Raw genomic sequence first — 18694 nt, 5'->3', positions numbered from 1 at the left:
CTCTCTTTCCGTCACCTGGAGTTTGGGAATGAGACAGGGTGAGAAGACGTTGGAATCGTTCACGAAAAGTTCCTTAGATTATAAGGATCAACCGTCATCTTGGAAGACAACCGACGTGACGAGTTGGGCGAGCAGAAGATCGAGTCGTCGATGTGTTGATGGCTCCTGTCAGTCTCTGGCCTAACCCTGCTGGGGCCACCGCGAGGAATAAGCTAGTGACGGATCTTTCCAGAGTACGAGTGTTCGTAGTCAGTACGAAAGCCCCTCTTCAAGGAGTCTACGTAGTATGAGGACTGGAGGAGGGGGCCCCTTGACGAAAGTCTGTCATTCCAACCGGGGATGGATGGGCAATTAAAGCTGCCGGGTGCCGCGATGTGGATAGGAAAAGGCGATTACTGCAGTCTGCGGTAGTGGTGTCGGAGATAATGTGGGTGCCTCTCACTCGACGAGGTTTTTAGTGTTTAGGCAGCCAAATAAAAAAAGAGGAGGACGCCAACGACCATCCTGGGAGCGGAACCTAGGGACGGAAAGGCAGCGCCAAGTGCCGTGGTGAGATGGACTTCTGTGACGGAGCCGTTGTCTGCCTAGGTTGAAGAATCTGTCTGTAAGGTATTACGTATATTTGGTACGGATACTCAAGTTCCCATCTGGAAGTTATTTTCCATTAATAGGAGGAAGGAATTGGCGAGCAAAGGAGAACTTGAGCCCATGACGAGGGAAGGGGAGACGCCTCAATGTGCCTGGATGCCAAGAAAGTCAGTGACAGGTCCCCCCGTCCAAACCTCCACGATCTGTTGGTACGTGTATTCCAGACCTAGTCGCCTGGTCCATTGAGCAGCCAAAGTAGGTAAGGTGAGTTTGGTGCCGAAGCCTGAAGCGCCTTGATCCATGAATGACGGACACGGACTCCGTTCAGACGCCCAGCAATAGTCTGCAGTATCCATACTCTGTATGGGGTTCTCGTACACTAGAGCGAAAGAGAGAACGGGAATTGTGTGAGAGCACAGCAAAACTGGGCAAGGCAGCCGTCGATGGCGGCAGGGTTAGCACAGGTAGCGGTCCGCTCTACGCTGCTCAGCTCTTCTGCACTGCTGGCGCTGCCGGGTGTTTCTTGGGATGCTAGCCAGGATGAGGGACACTAAGACGGTAAAACGAGCCTCAGCTTACTCATGCTTCAGTGTGGAGGATGCTGATGGCTGATGAGAGAGCAGCCAACGTCGGGCGTCAGTGGTGGGCTAAGTAGTCCGAGCCTTAGTTCGATGCGGTTCCCGAGGATGTGCGTGCTGATCAGACGTAGCGTATCCGTATCTTATGGACAAGTGGATTGCCATATAAGAGAAGCCCATTGGGAGGGGAAACGGGTGAGTCAATACGGAGTATCGTATATTCCTGGGACAAACTGGGCAAAGACGTGTGCTGGACTCTGCGTTTTCCTCTTTCGTTATTCGAGAATGAACATGTGAGGACCTGATTCGAGATAATCGCCCAACGTGTCTTGGAGAGGAGAAGCAGTGGGCCCTGGAGTATCTGCTTCCTGAATGGTGCTCTCGTACATTCAAGTGCCAAGATCCAGAATTATTGACTCTCCACGTTGAATCAGTTTTGTCAATGCAATATGAGTGAGTGTTCAATAATGGGTGAGAGGTGAGAGGTGCGAGAGGAGGTTGATGGCAAAAGGAAGGTTGAGGTACAAAAGGTACGTACTGTTGCCCCCGGCAAGTTCAGCCCCGATTGCCCGGGAGGGGCCCACATCGCAGGCTCCAGGATTCTTATGACCAATAACGCTCTCGATATATATGGGGCTGGCCGAAACGAGCGAGACAAGCGAGGCAAGCGAGTCCCAAAGGCGCTCCTCCTCCTTCAGGCAGCAGCATTTCCAGCCAGCCAGCAATCGGCAGGAGTGACACCGCAAGCAGCCCGCGCGCACCTTCCGTCGCAGTGCAGCGCATCCCAATCGAATGTCGCACATTTTCCCACGACACAATTGGCGGGGGGCCCCAATTCCTCATCTCATCAACATCCACCCGACGGCATCGCCATCACCAACATCAAGCCACAATCTGAACCACCGTCCAGCCAGTCGACCCAGTCTCCGCCTCTCAGTACAGGTATTCCATTCGCTGTCCCTTTTGAGCAGGCAGTGGCAGGGCCCGTCCGTACGGTGTACGGAGTACGGATAGCGTGGACGGATACCTGATGGGATTATCGACAGGAAAGGGAAAAGACCGTCCGTACCTAAACTGTGGTCTGTAGGCACCGAAATAATTCAATCCTTCTTCCCGCCGTCTCGGGTCTCTGCTTGGCTTAGGTTGGATCTTTGGTCGCACCTGGTCCCCTACCATACCTTAGCACCCCTCGGCCTCCATCCACTCGCTGGCGCCCATATTCTACGTGCCTACGGAGTACATTCTTGGACTCCTTGATGACCACGACGGGGCCCACGAGTGTTGGATGCAATCTTCTTCCCTCTTTTTACTTTCTTGCCTCGCACTTGCTTGCTTGCTTCCCTTCACTTCATCAACAAGGCTGGCCATCTCACGAATAGTCAAACCAACAAGCCAAAAGAGTGTTGGAACCATCTATTGTTATCACGACACTCACAAACTGACTTACGCAAGCATCTCTAGCCGCGTAATCGCTCACTTCAGCTCCTCTGCGCTGCGGACTGCTGTATACGTACCCCCGTCCACGTCCAGCGACCACTCACAGTCGCAATTCACCCGCCAACTGAGCCCCGCCGCCCGCACAACCTGGCCCATCCGCTTCCGATATTCACAGCGCCGACCCCGAGCCCCGACTTCTCATCATCACCTCCGGTCCTTCCTTAGAGCCGCCTTGCCAATACAGTCCCCGATTATGTTACTGTGAAGAGCTCCTCATAGACCTATTATCTAATTCTCACGAGCTGCGCTCACTTGCTCTGGCTTCGACTCCCTCACATCTCACCCCCGCCTCGCTGGTGAGGGGCTTACCTCTTTGTCTTTAGCCTGCGCAGTGTTTCAATCGCCAACATGGAAGGCATTCGTTCCACTGGCGGCTACATGCAGCGGCGCCTGAGTCGTCTGTATAATGACACAAAGAAGTCTTCAGACTTTGTTCAGGAACCAGTCAAGGCCCCCGAGGACCCTGAAATCAAGTCACTGTTCAGAAAGCTCCGCATCCAAAAGGACCGCGTATCAACGTGGGGTATCGAGTGGACAGATCCTAACCAGTCAGATGAAATTGATAGCTCACTATCAAAAGCCGGTCTGAGTGAGGTTGTTCACAGCATTCTCTCGACTGTTCGGGAGACGCTATCAGAGTTGGATGCGCTATGGAAGAGCTACACCAACCCGCTAGGCACCGTCTCAGAAAAGTCGGCAGATCGCAAGACCGCCTTTGTAACTTGGGACAAGGCAGTATTCGCGGATGCCATTGGAGACCTCACTCAGTCTGTCGACACACTTTACGACCTTTCTAGAACACGCTCCTCCGCGCAGATGTCGTCGCGTTCCAAGCTTGAAAAGTCCATGGCTTCCACTGAGGAGCTGCGGCCTTTTGAGTCCACCAGGATGCAGACGCCTCAAGAAATCGACCCGACAACGTTAACAAACATTCGGTCCATGCAGGCGGAGCCCATGACCGAGTCGAGGGTCAACCTTCCTCCACGCGATATTGTCTTCATGAGCAAGCAGGCTTGGTCAGATCTATCGCAACATATTGGCCGCCAACCCTTTGCGCCGCTCTTGTTGGAATTTGCAACATTCGACTCCATGTACGCCATCACGGGTATCATGCCCCCCATGTCGCGCTTTGAGAAGCTGTCAGCCGGCTTGCAGCAGGACTCACAGAGGGCCCCAGGTACTTGGATCGGCCTGCCGAGACTGCTGGGTTATTTCGAGGATTTGGAGCACGCCCGCCTTGGACTCGTCTATCACTTCCCGCCCAACTTCAACGCCGTCTCTTTTGAAAACTTTACGCAAAATCCTCTCTACAATGTTTGCACGCTCGCCGATTTGTTGTCGCGGCCAGACTTTGAGCCGACCTTGGAGGCCAAGTATCGCTTGGCTTCCAACCTCGTCAACACCGTATTCGACTTGCATGCCCGGGGTATTACCCACGGCTGCATAATCGACAAGAACGTATCTTTCTGCAACATGTCCACGCCCGACTTGACCACGGGTCCCGGCGAGGTGGACATTCGCCGGCCTCTCATCTCATCCTTCGATCTGTTTCCAGATGCTCCATCAGATGATGAACCAGTCTCGCCATCGCTGCCCCTTTTCCGACACCCCCTGGACCCTCGCACCACCCCGGCATCGCCCATCAACGACAAGATGGACTCTCGTATCCTCGATCTGTACTCTCTCGCCATGGTTCTGTTGTCTATTGGTCTTTGGACGAAACTCGATAACCTCGTGCCCGATCCTAATCAGCCAATTCCTGAGTCAGTGTTGAACCAGCTAGGAATTCGTTGCTCTACCCTTTACAAGAGGGCTGTAGAGACCTGCTGGACGGCGGTCGATATGTCGCTTCAAGGGAATACCTCTGACGAGGACCTTCTCTCGGCTGTGCAGGTCAGCGTGACGCGCTACCTCGACTCGTGCGCCATCCTAGACAACATTAGTTCTCTCGAAGACCGCCTCAACCTCGACCTTGGAAAGAAGACTTCCGTGTCCCCTATCGGCACGCCCACTCGTCAGAGCATCTCAGGGCCCTCAAAGGAGGTCAAGGTGGTGGCGACCCGACCGATCGTCGACACTCGTGGCTCCTCGGTTGATACCAAGACGCCCATTTCGGAACCCAGCTCCGCGCGCCGTTCATATCCCTCTGCTGCAGAGGAGAAGCGGCAGCTTGCCAGACAAGAGGGTCAAAGTAAGTACTACATCGCAGATTGCATCTTTCGGCCACTAACAACACCACAGCCGGCCCAGTGGAGCTCCCTGCGGAGGTAAGGCCTGCCAAGGCACCGTCTCCCAAGACCCGTCTCTACCCGCAAATTCCCTTGCCTCCCGATGCTGTGGAGAAGTGGAACACACTTGTGATGCCTCAAGTCAACCAAGCACTGCGCCACTTTTACCGCAAAAACCGCGAGGAGTCGGTCGAAGTTTCGCTCGAGTCCATCGGCAGTTCGCCAACAAGAACACAACCGACGGTTTTGGTTGTGTGTACGTCTGTCAGCAAAGTCAAGGCCATTCTGACGCGCAAGTTGGGCGAGCTTTTCGAGGGCAAGTCTGGGTTCGGGTTGAAGGTTTGCAAGGGACAGGTTCTGAGGTCACGAAAGCAAGCCGGCGACCCCAAACGAAGCGCAGCACAAGAAGAAGACGATGATGACGGCGCAGTCAAGGCAGCCAACCCTGATTTTCAAGCGCGCCCAAGCAATGGCGCAAGTATCGGAGCTTGGGTGGGGGACCGCCACCTGCCGCCCGTTAGCTTGGGCGGCCTTGTCCTAGTCGACGACAAGCCGTATGGGATGACGGTCCACCACATGCTCGACGATCCTGAGGAGATCTACAAGCACACGAAAGCTCAGGATCCGACTATGCGTAGTATGGCGAGAGATGCTGAAGACGTTCGTTTCGACTGGTACGCAGAGTCGTCGGCAGAAAGCAGCGGTGGTGAAGACTATGCCTGCGAGTTTTCGGAATCAGAGGAGTCCGAAGCGTATTCGGAGACGGATGTTACTAGCGATGCGTCAGATGAGGAGGACAGTGGTGACGAGTCGGAAGGCGAATATGACCAGCCCGGCGATATTCCTGGTGTTGAGCCGGGCTGTGGCGACGGATACATCATCACGCAGCCCGCCATGGACGACGTCGACGAGGAGTTTTATGCTTCAGCCGAGACAGCAAATGAAGATCATTTGGACAGCTTTACCGTTGGCGAGGTTTATGCATCGAGCGGCATCAAAAGGAGGGAGCAGAACGGACTCATCCACGAAATCGACTGGGCCCTTTTCGAATTCGCCGAGGAGAGACTGCCCGAGGACAACTCGATACCCAGAATCCAGAGCAAGCAGCTGTCGCCTTCATACGGGAAATTCCCATCAAAGCAAGGCAAAGTTATGCACCCGATGACCGTTGCACCCACAACAGCGCTGCCTGGCCTGGAGGTGCAGTGCATGGCGCGTACCAGCGGCCTGCAAACGGGTCTCATCCTGCCGGCTCTAACGAGCGTCAAGATCTTTGGGCGGACGACACCCAGCCACACGTACCAGGTCAGCAGTGCCGCCACCGAGACACCTGCCGAATTGACTGGCGGCGGCAAAAAGCAACCCATGGGTATTCCCGGAGACAGCGGCGCTTGGGTTGTAGAGCGCGCCCACGGGCGGGTTTGCGGGCATGTCTTGGCGTGGAGTGGGCGGAAGCGCGTTGCTTATATTTGTCCGATGGATGTCTTGCTTCTGGATATTGCGGAGGCTCTTGAGGCACGCGAGGTCGGTTTACCCGGCGGCGAGCCAGTTGTGAGTCTGAAAGGACGTGACGAGGAGGATGAGGAAGAAGATGGGGGCACTTATAGAGACGACGAGCCTTCATCGTCGCCTTTTCTAGACCCCAAAGATGACGATGATTTGGATGTTGTTTCTGAAGAGGGGGACGATGACGAGCTGCCTGTTCTTGTCCGCTCACGCGCTCCTCCGCGAGGACGCGGTACGAAGAAGGAAGAAGGCCAACAACGTCAGGACCAAGACCAGAAGCAGGAGGAACCGGGCCATGAGCAGGAGAAGAAAAAGCAGGACGGCACGTCGCAGGAGCGGGAAAAGTTTTCATCGGGCGAGAATCATGATTTATCACGCAGGATGGAGTCTATGGGCATTGGTAGGAGTCGCATGGGCGTCGGCATGTGTAGCTGACTGGCTGAGGGCCTCGGGGTGCGTCCCGCGCCCTGTATTCGGAATACCCCATTTGGATTTTTTTGAGTAAGTTAGATTATGTAGCATTAATGAAGCATGAAGCGAAGTCATTACAACATTGGTCTTTTTGTCTCTTTGTGTTTTGGCATTAATGTGAGCAGGCAGGACGATTAGTCTGGTCTAAGCAGTGGAATCATATTGAGAATAGGAGAGGCAGACAATGAGGCTGAATAGCATTAACAATGGAAGAAAAGCTTCCCGCTGTGAGAGGAAAATGCAAGACGGACAGATAGAGAGAAGACTACATGAAGTCGTCTTCCCAGTTCTCGTCGCGGTTCTGGTTGCTCGTGGCCTCCATGTTCTCTTCCGTAAAGATGTCATCATATGCGTGATCCTTTTGCCACTTCTTCTCCTTGCGCTCCTGCATAACGCGGGCCTCTTCTCGTTTCTAAAATCCGTTAGCATCCATCCCTCGAGACTTATATCTTTGTGCAAGAGAGTAAGATGGAGAACTCACCCTCTCAAGAGTAGAAGCCTGGTCCCTCTTCCTCAACTCCTTCAACCGATCATCCCTCTCCTGCTGCAGATCAGGCTTCTTCTCGACCTTGGTCTTGTTGAGCCTGTTCACGATGGGGTTTTCGCGCTGCGCGACGAGCACCTTTTTTACTTTACGCGGGTCCTTGAAGGAGACTTGGCCGACGGCCATGCTGCCGTCCTTTTTTAGGTTGGACCAGGGGGTGTAGATGATTGTGATGTTATCCTTTTTGTTGCCCTCGATGGAGTTTGCCTTTGTGAGCTGGGCGAGATCGGTGAGGAGGGGTTCGGGGATGGCGTCCCATGTCATGGGCGTTGTCGTGGAGGGATCCTTTGGGTCTGGGAGGCGGAGGTAGATGTGGGCTGAGGAGAGTTTGTCTACGTGGAACTTTTCGGTGTGTCAGTGAGGGATGTTGAGTGAGGTGAGTGATAAGAGTTGTGAGATGAGACTTTGCGTACCCTGTGAGAGGTTAGTGAGTGATGAGTTTGAGGGTGGGTGAGTGGGCTTACCAGACGTCTTCCTCCCAGCCGTACTTGATCAACTCCTCATCTATTTCCCTCCGTCAGTACTCCTCCATTTCTTTCATTTCCATTTCTCAAAAAGGTGCAGGCTGAAGCGACCCCCGTCTCATCTTCACACAACCGGGAGCAAACGCACTCTCAAACTTGTCCTTGCCGACGTAAATGAAAGCGGCCGGGTCGACCGCCTTGGAGGTGAAGTAGTAGACCATTGCGCCGAAACTCCCTTCCAGTCGGTTGACTCCCGTGAGGTCTTCAGTCGATGGTATTGAGGAAGTGAGGTTTGGGCGGTGACTAACCCTCTCGACCTCGTTTGCGCGATGAGATAGTTGGCGGGGTTGTGATTTACGACGCTGGAAAGGAGAGAATTTCGAGGTGGGGGTGGGTCCGGTTTGAGGTACTTACTTTCTAGCAGACAAGCACCTTTTTATGCGCGGTCCATTGGCCAGAAGGCGCGACGTTTGTTAGTGTCGCGGTCAGTGGAGGAAACAACGACCATGTGAACTCAACTCGGGCAGTCAGTCAAAGGGACAATCCGCCAGAACTGCTACTGCTGCTGCTGCTGCTGCTGCTGCCTGTTCGTCAACTCCCCTAAAACTACTTTGAAATACAGTTGTTTCCTATTTCAACAACCAAAACAATTCCGTCTTCAGAGTTCCTGCTGCTATTTGTTCCCAGCTTTGCGTCTATTCAGGTCCTTTCGCCCACCGTTGGAGTGTGGTGCAGCGATCTGCGCTCATGCACCCGCGCCGTCAGCAAATCCTTTGTCGCGCCACGCCGTGCCACCAAGTCAAGCAAGTTTAAACTCTAGCCAAAGTTTCTTTCCGTGGCACCTCTCAGCCTCGTTTTATCGTTCTGCAGTGATTATCTGCTATTTTCTCATCCACCGTCAACTTCGAAGTTGCCTTTCCACACCACAACAACGATCACATCCACGTCCCCGACCTCGCTACATATTCCTTACCAGCAGATCCGAGTAGCAAGCCTTGTTGGCTAAGTGGTATAGCGTCTCACTAGTACCTAGTGACATGAGAAGATCGGCGGTTCGATTCCGCCACGAGGCAGTGACACAGGAGCACCACGGGTGTGAAATCTTTTGCATTTTGTTTGTGGTCCATGAGGATCTGAGTTTGGTGGACGTGATGCTTGTCTGTCAATTGAATTTGTTTTGTTCTATTAGGAAAGACGGAAGGATACCAAGTTGCCTGCCATATCAACTCATATTAGCCACGCGCGACGGTTTGTTCGCCCGCCTTTGCCAATGCATTCATCTCTTCGGTCTTGTTCACCATTGCCTCTTCATTCATGCGATCCAGTCCGGGCAGCGTTGCTTCCCCATCTCGTTTACCACGGCGCTCCCGTGTGGAGCTCACATTGTGGTCTCGTAAATGCTAACGCATACAGTCTGAGCGTTCGGAATGGAGGCGGACGGTTTGCTTTTGATACCGAGGATTGGCTGTTCTGCTAGAGAAGAGTTACTCTGATACAAGGTTTCTAGAAAGGCAGTATGTGTATTGATGAGATTGCCGGGTGCAGCTTGATTTTCGGGACGCTAGGATGTCCCCGTATCAGTGGGCCAGCTATGCATCCGGTTGCCTGCTGTTCATCCGTGGTCTCAGTCCGGATCCGATTATTTCGGAATCATGACGGGTCACGGTTGTAAGGGCGAGAGTTAGAGATGGCAAATCTAAGTATGGTAAGGCTGAGTTAAACAGGAATAATAGTTTCACCGTAAAATAAGGTGCAACAGTCTTACTACGAAGTTCATTCGGCGGGAAACCATTGACCAGTCAGAATCTCTTTCTATCTACACGGCGAGAAAGGTGCCTAGTCATGCCAGAGAAGCGCGAAAATGGGTGACGGCGATGAGCGTGTAACGTTTGAACTTGCTCTACGAAAAGCGGAGTCTTTCGCTTCGCCCGTACTTCATACACGCACCAGAAAGTCCGTCATGCTAGTGGGTGACTCGAGCCTATTGTGAAGAGGACGATGTCGATAAAGTAAGTCTCTCAGTCAATTCACCGGGCTGCTCTGTGTATGCCACATCACTCCTCCCCTAGCTGGAAGCTTCAACCCAGCAATTGATGTTTGTGGAAACCAAGAACTCTCATCAAAAATCATGACTGGGCGATGATCTCACTTGTACCACAAAACGGTCGAATGAAGAGCATCTTTTTACCAATATCACAGATGAGTCCATCCGCATCACCCAATCATCTTGAAGGAACCTGATGCAGCAGTGGCTCGGTGAGAGAGAAGCTTGGGCCATCGAGGGGCATTGGAGGGGCACGGCGGTACGTATCTTGGACAGGTTGGCGTGATCCCGCTTATTAGCCGACTACGCGTCATGTCATTGGCTGGGGGGCTGGAGCTTCTGCTCCTTTCTCCACCCTCCGGACCACAGCTCCGGAGTACACGGCAGGCAAGCGGGCAGGTAGCCAGGGGCTCGCGGCTTCTTTGGGACACGGCAATGTCGACTCTGACATCAACATGGCGAAATATCTACACTTTCTCCTACCTCTTCGCGGCACACCTGGCAGACGATCTACTGTAGTGCTGGTAGGCCAGCCTGACTCTGGAGAATGTCCCGCCAATGGGACAAGCAGTTGGACGCCTGAATGGTACGCAATTTGAAGGGGCAGTAGTCGTTCGCGACTGACTGGTAGCACAAGATTGACGTCAGAAAGGCCCGAGTAGATGGGAATCCATCAGAAAACAGACCTGGACGAACGGGAACCTCCATTGGTGAGGCTTGCTTTATATAGGGCGGGTTTCGTTCTGGGGTTTGCTCGCCCTCCTAAATTCTGATCTCTTTGCCGCCTCTCTCTCAACGGATACACATGCCGTCTTTCTTCTCTCCTTGAACCATGTCCAGCATCGTACCCGATACCCTCAAGAAAGCTGGCAACGTAATCATGGGCCAAGGAAACAAGAAGAACGCTCAGCTCGCTGAGAACATGGTCGAGGTCAACCCCAAGGCTCCCATGACCACCGACTTTGGCACAAAGATTGAGAACACGGATGACTGGCTGAGGGTCTCCAACAATGATAAGACCGGACCCATGCTCTTGGAGGATGCTATTGCGAGAGAAAAGGTTCGTTTTGACCTCCTGCTTGTAACCGCAATCTGTCATTAACACCCGCACAGATCCACCGCTTCGACCACGAGAGGATTCCCGAGCGAGTAGTCCACGCCAGAGGAGCTGGTGCTTTTGGAACCTTTAGACTATTTGAAAGCGCCGCAGACGTGTCAAATGCCGGCGTCTTGACCGATACATCCCGCGAGACCCCCGTCTTCATCCGCTTCTCCACTGTCCTCGGTAGCAGAGGCAGTGCCGACACTGTCCGCGATGTCCGCGGCTTTGCTGTGAAGTTCTACACCGAGGAGGGTAACTGGGACATGGTTGGAAACAACATTCCAGTCTTCTTCATCCAGGACGCTATGAAATTCCCCGACGTCATCCACGCCGGCAAGCCCGAGCCTCAACTCGAGTTCCCCCAGGCTCAGTCTGCCCACGACAACTTCTGGGATTTCCAGTACCTTCACACCGAGGCCACACACATGTTTTGCTGGGCCATGTCTGACCGTACCATTCCTCGCTCATACAGAATGATGCAAGGCTTTGGTGTCAACACTTACACGCTCACCAACGACAATGGCGAACGGCACTTTGTCAAGTTCCACTTCACCCCCGAGCTTGGCGTCCACTCACTCGTATGGGATGAGGCACTAAAGCTGGCCGGTCAAGATCCCGATTTCCACCGCAAGGATCTCGCCGAGGCCATCGAGAATGGCGCTTTCCCTAAGTGGAAGTTCGGTATCCAGGTTCTACCCGAGTCCAAAGAGCACGACTTTGACTTTGACATTCTCGACGCCACGAAGGTCTGGCCCGAGGAGCAGATCCCCATTCGCTACATCGGCGAGCTGGAGCTGAACAGGAATCCCGACGAGTACTTTACCCAGACCGAGCAGGTTGCGTTCTGCACCAGCCATGTTGTCCCCGGCATCGGATTCTCAGACGACCCTCTCCTCCAGGGCCGCAACTTTTCTTACTTTGATACCCAAATCACCCGCCTCGGCATCAACTGGCAGGAACTGCCCATCAATAAGCCGGTATGTCCAGTCATGAACTTAAACCGTGACGGCGCACACCGTCAAACCATTACAAAGGGCAACGTCAACTATTGGCCTAACCGTCATGAGGCCGTTCCTCCGGCAAACCACTCCAAGGTTTCCGGCGCCTACGTTGACTTTGCCCAAAAGGTGGAGGGCATGAAGCAGCGCAGCAAGAGCGCCAAGTTCAAGGACCACTTTAGCCAAGCCCAGCTCTTCTTCAACAGTCTGTCGCCAATCGAAAAGACGCACGCCGTCAACGCATTCGCGTTTGAGCTAGACCACTGCGAGGACCCCATTGTGTACGAACGCATGGCCCAGCGTCTTGCTGACATCGACCTGGGTTTGGCTCAGGCTGTTGCCGAGATGGTCGGCGCGACATCGCCTGAGAAGGCGAGCACACCCAACCACGGCAAGAAGGCCAAGGGTCTCAGCCAGCTGGAATTTGAGCCCGAGACACCCACCATCAAGTCGCGCCGCATCGCAATAATCATCGCCGACGGCTTCGATCCTGTCGCGTTTGGTGCCATCAAGGGTGCTGCCGCGGCAGCTCAGGCTACGCCGATGATCATTGGCACCCGTCGCTCCGAGATCTTCCCTGCCGGCACATCCAAGACGGCTGGAAACGGTGTCGTTCCTCATCACCACCTTGAAGGCTTCCGATCGACCATGGTCGATGCCATCTTCGTGCCCGGTGGTGCAGATTCCATCAAGACTCTTTCCAAGAACGGCAGGGCTGTCCACTGGGTTCGCGAGGCCTTTGGTCACTTAAAGGCCATCGCTGCCACTGGCGAGGCCGTTGACTTCATCCAGACTGCCATCTCGCTTCCCGAGGTTTCCTTGTCTAGTGACAGTAATGTTGCAGAAAGCTACGGCGTTGTCACGATGAAGTCGGTCCAACCTGAGAGCCTGAGGGAGACTGTCAAAATCGTCAAGAATAGCAAGGGGTTCTTGGAGCAATTCTTTTACACCATTGCTCAACACCGCGTGTGGGCGCGTGAGCTCGATGGGCTCAGCACTCAGCTGGCGTACTGATCCGATAACTGACGATACGAACGGGAAATGGCGCTATATATAATGATTGTCATATAATGAACAACTGATGATGACTTTTATCTTGCAAGCCCCTGTAGTTTCGTGATCTGACTTGAGTCTACGAGTCGGAGTAGTCGAGAGGGCTATATTGCTTTGATGAAAGATGTGTTATTGTGGAGGCCAACGTCATCGTCATATACATCAAACAAGGCTCAGTATAACTTCACCAATGTTCTTAGGTAACAGGCTGTATTAACGTATATTCCTTTCTACTCAGTACTTCTACCACAACGCCAACCAGCTTAGGTGCTAGCAGCAGCCGTTGTCGTCACCGGAGCCGTAGTCGTAGCAGCAGCCGTAGTCGCCGCGACCGTTGTTCCACTCGCCGACGAGCTCCCGCTTCCCGACGCGCCACCTTTAACCACAGTCGCCCTCACAACCTGACCAAGCGTATTGAAGACGATATTCACCAACGAACTAAGCGGCTCGTACGAGTACGTCTTTTGCGTCAGCCCGTTACCGAGATCCTGCTGGGAGCCCGTAAAGGTCATGTTCTGCTGGTAGTTGCCGATGATGGAGCTCAGGGCGGAGGCACCCGCGTTGGTGACCTCTTGCACAATATTTCCCAGGTTGTCAATCAAGAAGTTAATCTTGGAGTCGCCGTTGACGATGGAACCCAGAAGACCGTCCACAGCACCAATGACGTCGTCGACGACATCGCCGACGGTGTCGAGTAGGTTGATGAGCAGAGGGTTCAGATCCAGCGAGGCGAGCGTGCGGTTGACAATGTCGACGAGGTTGCCGAGGCGGATGACGAGCTCGAGCTCGGCTTCGACGTCGACGATGGTGATGTTTACCTTTTCGATGCCGACTTGTACGCCCGCGTTGATGGTGACGAGCTTGGCGACCTCGGCGGCGAGGTTCACTTCGGCGGAGAGATTGTCGACGTCGAGCTCGATGCGGCCGACGGAGAGCTCGGGGACTTTGAGGTAGACGTCTGCTGGCGGGGTTGTGGTGCTGCTTCCTGCGGCGGTGGTCGTGCCGCTGCCGCCGCCGCTGCCGCCGCCGGTATTGCCTCCGGAGTTTGCGGCGGTGGACGTTGGGGTCGTTGGTGTTCCTGAAGCCTCTGGCGTTCCGGAGGGTTGTTCTGCTGCGACGGAGGTGGTTGCTTCTGTGGTGTCTGTCGCGGTAGGAGTTTGTGCTGCGACAAGGGCGACGAAGAGCGCCAGCAGGAGGGAGATGATGGAGGTCCTCATTTTGGATGATTATAAAGGTGATGGGCTTTTGCAAAGGAGTGTGTTGGGTTGGATTGGTTTGTGTCAAAGGAGTGGACGAGGAGCACCAGGTGAGCGAGACTGGGAACGCTGGTGAGCTGTGGGAGGGGACGAGGCCGCGATGGGAGGGCTTGCTGGGGGGATATATGGCGGCATCGTGGGAGGAGGAGATGGAGGTTGACAATTTACGTCGTCCTGTCCCAGCATCAGACCTCCCCCTCCCCTTCCATCCCTGCTCAACGCGGAGTCTACATGACTACATGTAGGTAGGTACGTAGGTAGAGTGTCATGGGTTGAGGCCCATCATCCATGTCACTAACACACACATGGGATGGAGCATCCGCCCTGGTGTAATGGGGCCGTTGGTCTCCATATCTAGGGCGGATATGGGCAGCGGTCCCGAAGAGGCGGTGCCCACACCTCCTTTTGTCCCATGGAGTTCCATTGCCCGGCAGTCGAACATCTCGATGCTTATAGGGGGGGAAAGAGAAGTGCTGATTTGTGAGACAAGGTGACAAGCTGCAAGCCACCGGGCCGAAGGGCTGCATGTGGACGGGCATGTTCAGAAAAACCTTGGAATATTCCATGTCTGTGTGGCTCCCCCGGGTTCAGATGGACCATGGATCGATGGGAACGTCTGGGAGATTGCCCTCTTGTCCCATTTGGCCATTTGGTGATTTGACCTCTCGGCTCATACCCCATTCTATCATGCCTTGAGCCCATAAGCGTTGGCGATGTTGCATCGTGCGCGAAATAAAAGTGACAGCACTGCGTCACTTGACGGGGGGAGATGGCAGACCAGTCGGGAGATTCGCTGGGCGACGGGGGCGCCGCGTGCGGAGGAGACTTTTGAGAACATGACCTGGGCCTGTTGAATGTGGATAGGAGAAAGAAACTCACCTTGCCAGCTGTCTCCCAGGATCTGGTATTGAAAGGGGAGGGGTTATTGAGTTAATGTCTGCTCTTGATGCAGTGACAATCCCGAAGCCTGGCTCGTCATCGGATCTGGCACTCGCTGGATCCCCTCCCCCCTCCTCCACTTCCCTTCTCCTCATTAGATACTAGACAATACTTGTATCGTTTGCTTCCCCGGCATCGTTGGATTTGCAGCCCTTTGCTCTCGTCCGCGGCCCCTTCACTCCCTTCGTCTTTCCATCTCCAAATTGGCCTGCAGCGCTACTACAGTCACTCCTTTGCAAACCAAGACAAGAAAGCCTCTTACACTCTCTTTTCACCATGATCTTCTTCATCACCAGGGCTCTCACCCTCCTCACCCTCTCGACCCTGACCCTCGCTCAAGATGAGCCAAAGGGTGACGGCTATGTAGGCTACGAGCTCAACCGCCGCGGCGATAACGAATCAGCCGTCTACGAGACAGCCAACACAAAGCCAACACAAAGACCGGTATCGACACGCTCAACCCGATCCCGGACGTGTACCTCAACGCGTCCGTATCAGTGGGCGAGATCAGCATTGAGGTGCAAAACATCACCGCCAAAGTGAACCTCGACGCCAAGGTCCTAAACCTGCTGCACTTCCAGGCCGGCGTGGACGCCAGCATCGACCGCGTCAAGCTGGGCATCTACAACGTCTCGGCCAAGGTCGAGCTCGAGGCGCGGCTGGAGAACGTGGTCAAGATGGTGGACGATGTGCTCACCAGCATCGACCTGAACCCCATCATCGCAACACTGGGCGACACCGTCAGCGACATCGTCAACAAGACCGTCGACGTCGTCACGGATCCCGTCGAGAGCAGCGCCGCCGCGTCCGCAGTAGCGAAGCGCGACCTCACGTTCCGGCTGGAGCACAATATCCTCTACTCGGTCAACGACTTCTCGGGCCGCACGCACACGAACCGCGTGCTGGCGCAGAACGGGAGCCTGTTTGACGTCTACCTCGACAACAGCGGCAACGAGAGCGGGCGCAAGGTGGTTGGGTTCTACAGCCGCGACATGACGTTTAGCGGGCACAACAAGACCATTTCGATTGACGGGCAGGTCAAGGAGTTTGAGCTGCAGTACGTGTATGCGCCGTATCCCGGCCTCGAGGCGTTTAGCAACATCTACCTGGATACCACGGGCAAGGTCGTGAGGACCAAGATTGTGGCTGAGGCGGAGGGAGGGGGCACCGCGACGATTAGCAACGATGATGAGAGTAGTCTTTAGAGTGCCCCAAATGTAGCGACGCGGGATTTGCGAGGCATTGGGCATAATGGAAATGAGAGTTAGGGACATGCGAGTTACCGATTGCTGTCAATCGAGATTTCGATATTTCCAAATGACTGCCTATGACATGATGGTGAACCAATGCGATTGTGGACGTTGATTTGCCGTCCGAGATGGTGAGGCGTGCCAGTCTGGAAGCAGTCAGACCTCCGACGCCTGGATCGTTCGATTGGGACCGCTCCGGGGAGCCGCTTCTGGGACGGGGGCTCGTGGGACAGGGTGGGATATAAGAGGCGTGATATCGGCCGGGGTGACATTTTGGGAGCTGAAGAGGACAAGAGTTGAAGACGTTAGTATTCTCTCCGACTCTCGAGTCTTTCTCTTGACGCCATGTAGAATGGAACGCGGTCAAAGCTGCGAGCCCTACAAATCAGACGGTAAACCAGGCGGTACCGAAGGTGTATTGTGTAGTCGCCGGCGATAAAGGGGAATGACGTTGTGACGTCGTTACGTTTGGATGATATGAACATTGTGCTATTAAATCCAGTAATAGCAGAAACAGCCGCTTTCCGTTATGCCCGAGCAACCATCGAGGAACAAATCCTCCGCAGACTGTAACGCTCAGAGTTTTCGGGCTGGGCCTTGTTGGAAAGGGCCGGACGGGAGATCTCGGCCCCCATTTGCCATTCTCTTTTTTTTGATGAACCTGGCGGAGAGACGCACGGCGCGCAATGAGACCATGGCCCACCTCTTTTGTGAAGTTGCTTATGAAAGTTATGAAGTTGAATGCGACTCTGTTGGCCACTTTGGTTGCGACTCTTCTCCGCCGTGTTTGCCGGCAAGGCAAAATGTGGAAAGTGTCACTGTCAGAAACGGACTGCAGAGTCCGGTACCGCAGCGTCGCACCCGTTGATGGCCTAGACGATTCAATGTGCCGTCGACTGCAACCGCAACGCATTGGTAGGAGCAATATCAAAGCCTCTTTGGATCGACTCATCAAACTCACTAGTACTAGTGGTGTGGCTAGTGCCTTGGTCGCCAACGGCTTTTATGGAAATCTCGCTAACAAAGTCGCTTCGAGCTGCTGCTTAACTTTGAGCTGTTCTAACTTCCAACGGTTGACGCTAGCATCAATGTGTGTGTCATTGCTCATCTTTTCTTCTCCTGGAAGATGGTGTGTGTGGCTGGGCCAACAGTGCCCCTCGTGCCCCTGAACAGCATGTCGATTTACCTTTAGCCGTACATCAGAGAGCCCACTCGCTCCAGTTTACCTAAAATCTCTTTAGCATTCGAGCCACTGCAGGAACCAACTGTCAACGTGCCAACTTTGCCAACAAACTCTTCCTCGCCGTGCTTCTTTGCTTGATCAACGGAGACAGCAGCGGATGAAGGTGAACGGTCCGGCTCTCTTGACTTGATCCGTCAGACCCCCGATGAACGAAGTAACTGCGGATATGGCACCTTACTCATAGACAAACTGGCCCACTGATCAAGCAGATTATAGCTCAGTATACGCAGACTCCAGGGTGACCCATCCGTCGTCCCCATAGCGGCCTTTCCCCGAACTTTGATCGCGTGGTTCGTGGTCCCGTCTGCCCACGGCAATTGGGCCAAACCCAGATTTACGACGGGAGTCTAGGCCCTCTCTAGGCTCTATCCGCCTAGCGGAACGGCCTTTTCTTGACCTTGTCACGCTTGCCCATTGTTGGCAGATGCAGAAATCAAGGCACAGGAAATTTGGCATGTTTCATCCCTACCATTTTGAGGGGGGGAAAGATGGATCTGGATGAATGCCGTTTTCGTCCGCGTGCGTCTGACCCGGCCGTCGGCAATGCGGCATCCAGGGCGCATCTCATCCTCTTCTCAAGTTGGGTGCGTGTGATGCGTCCTCTGTTATGCGATGCAACCCCGCGACGTGACGAGATGGTAAGAGGGAGAAGAAACTTTGGTACCGGGCAGTTATTATGCTTGATTATCATTAGTTGAAGCTAACTGCCCCTATCCACGTTGCCTTGGGATGATCTGATGTTGGCAAGAGACGCGATCCTCTGACGCTATGTCACGGCATATCAGCCAACACATACCAATAAATCCATCCTGGGTTGGACTGCAATATTGCAACGTCCAATGTTTGTTCGCTGCACTGCCCGTTCCCATCATCTCATTTCGAGAGAAGGCTAAAGTGTGGACAACCATACGGATGAAGCCCGGCGATTGAGTT

The 18694-nt window shown here is 54.1% G+C and overlaps 7 protein-coding genes across 7 annotated transcripts; 4 read left to right on the top strand and 3 right to left on the bottom strand.

Moving 5' to 3' along the window:
* Positions 1-1771: 1771 nt before the first annotated feature.
* Positions 1772-2197, top strand: CTAM01_12167 (uncharacterized protein; the record flags this gene model as incomplete). The annotated part of the gene is made up of 1 exon (XM_060528174.1): positions 1772-2197. One exon carries the CDS (start codon positions 1772-1774, stop codon positions 2195-2197), a length of 426 nt encoding a protein of 141 aa, XP_060377193.1.
* Positions 2198-3011: 814 nt separating this feature from the next.
* On the top strand, positions 3012-6832 carry CTAM01_12166 (HET-s/LopB domain-containing protein; the record flags this gene model as incomplete). The annotated part of the gene is made up of 2 exons (XM_060528173.1): positions 3012-4854; positions 4905-6832. The coding sequence occupies 2 exons, from the start codon at positions 3012-3014 to the stop codon at positions 6830-6832; spliced, it is 3771 nt and encodes a 1256-aa protein (XP_060377192.1).
* A 301-nt stretch (positions 6833-7133) lies between these two features.
* Positions 7134-8097, bottom strand: CTAM01_12165 (uncharacterized protein; the record flags this gene model as incomplete). Its single annotated transcript, XM_060528172.1, has 5 exons — positions 7134-7280; positions 7350-7754; positions 7817-7826; positions 7877-7916; positions 8025-8097. 5 exons carry the CDS (start codon positions 8095-8097, stop codon positions 7134-7136), a joined length of 675 nt encoding a protein of 224 aa, XP_060377191.1.
* Positions 8098-10752: 2655 nt separating this feature from the next.
* On the top strand, positions 10753-13034 carry CTAM01_12164 (catalase; the record flags this gene model as incomplete). Its single annotated transcript, XM_060528171.1, has 2 exons — positions 10753-10980; positions 11034-13034. The coding sequence occupies 2 exons, from the start codon at positions 10753-10755 to the stop codon at positions 13032-13034; spliced, it is 2229 nt and encodes a 742-aa protein (XP_060377190.1).
* A 302-nt stretch (positions 13035-13336) lies between these two features.
* CTAM01_12163 (uncharacterized protein) lies at positions 13337-14290 on the bottom strand (the record flags this gene model as incomplete). Its single annotated transcript, XM_060528170.1, has 1 exon — positions 13337-14290. One exon carries the CDS (start codon positions 14288-14290, stop codon positions 13337-13339), a length of 954 nt encoding a protein of 317 aa, XP_060377189.1.
* A 1254-nt stretch (positions 14291-15544) lies between these two features.
* Positions 15545-16473, top strand: CTAM01_12162 (uncharacterized protein; the record flags this gene model as incomplete). Its single annotated transcript, XM_060528169.1, has 2 exons — positions 15545-15631; positions 15709-16473. The coding sequence occupies 2 exons, from the start codon at positions 15545-15547 to the stop codon at positions 16471-16473; spliced, it is 852 nt and encodes a 283-aa protein (XP_060377188.1).
* A 1498-nt stretch (positions 16474-17971) lies between these two features.
* Positions 17972-18217, bottom strand: CTAM01_12161 (uncharacterized protein; the record flags this gene model as incomplete). Its single annotated transcript, XM_060528168.1, has 1 exon — positions 17972-18217. The coding sequence occupies one exon, from the start codon at positions 18215-18217 to the stop codon at positions 17972-17974; it is 246 nt and encodes an 81-aa protein (XP_060377187.1).
* Between the last annotated feature and the right edge of the window lie 477 nt (positions 18218-18694).

Source organism: Colletotrichum tamarilloi, assembly GCF_030869305.1.
Source record: "Colletotrichum tamarilloi strain Tom-12 chromosome Unknown Scaffold_72.1, whole genome shotgun sequence".
In the NCBI taxonomy this organism is placed as follows: Eukaryota; Fungi; Ascomycota; class Sordariomycetes; order Glomerellales; family Glomerellaceae; genus Colletotrichum; species Colletotrichum tamarilloi.
The sequence above is the reverse complement of the archived record's forward strand: the minus strand, read 5'-3'. Positions and strand labels throughout refer to the sequence as shown.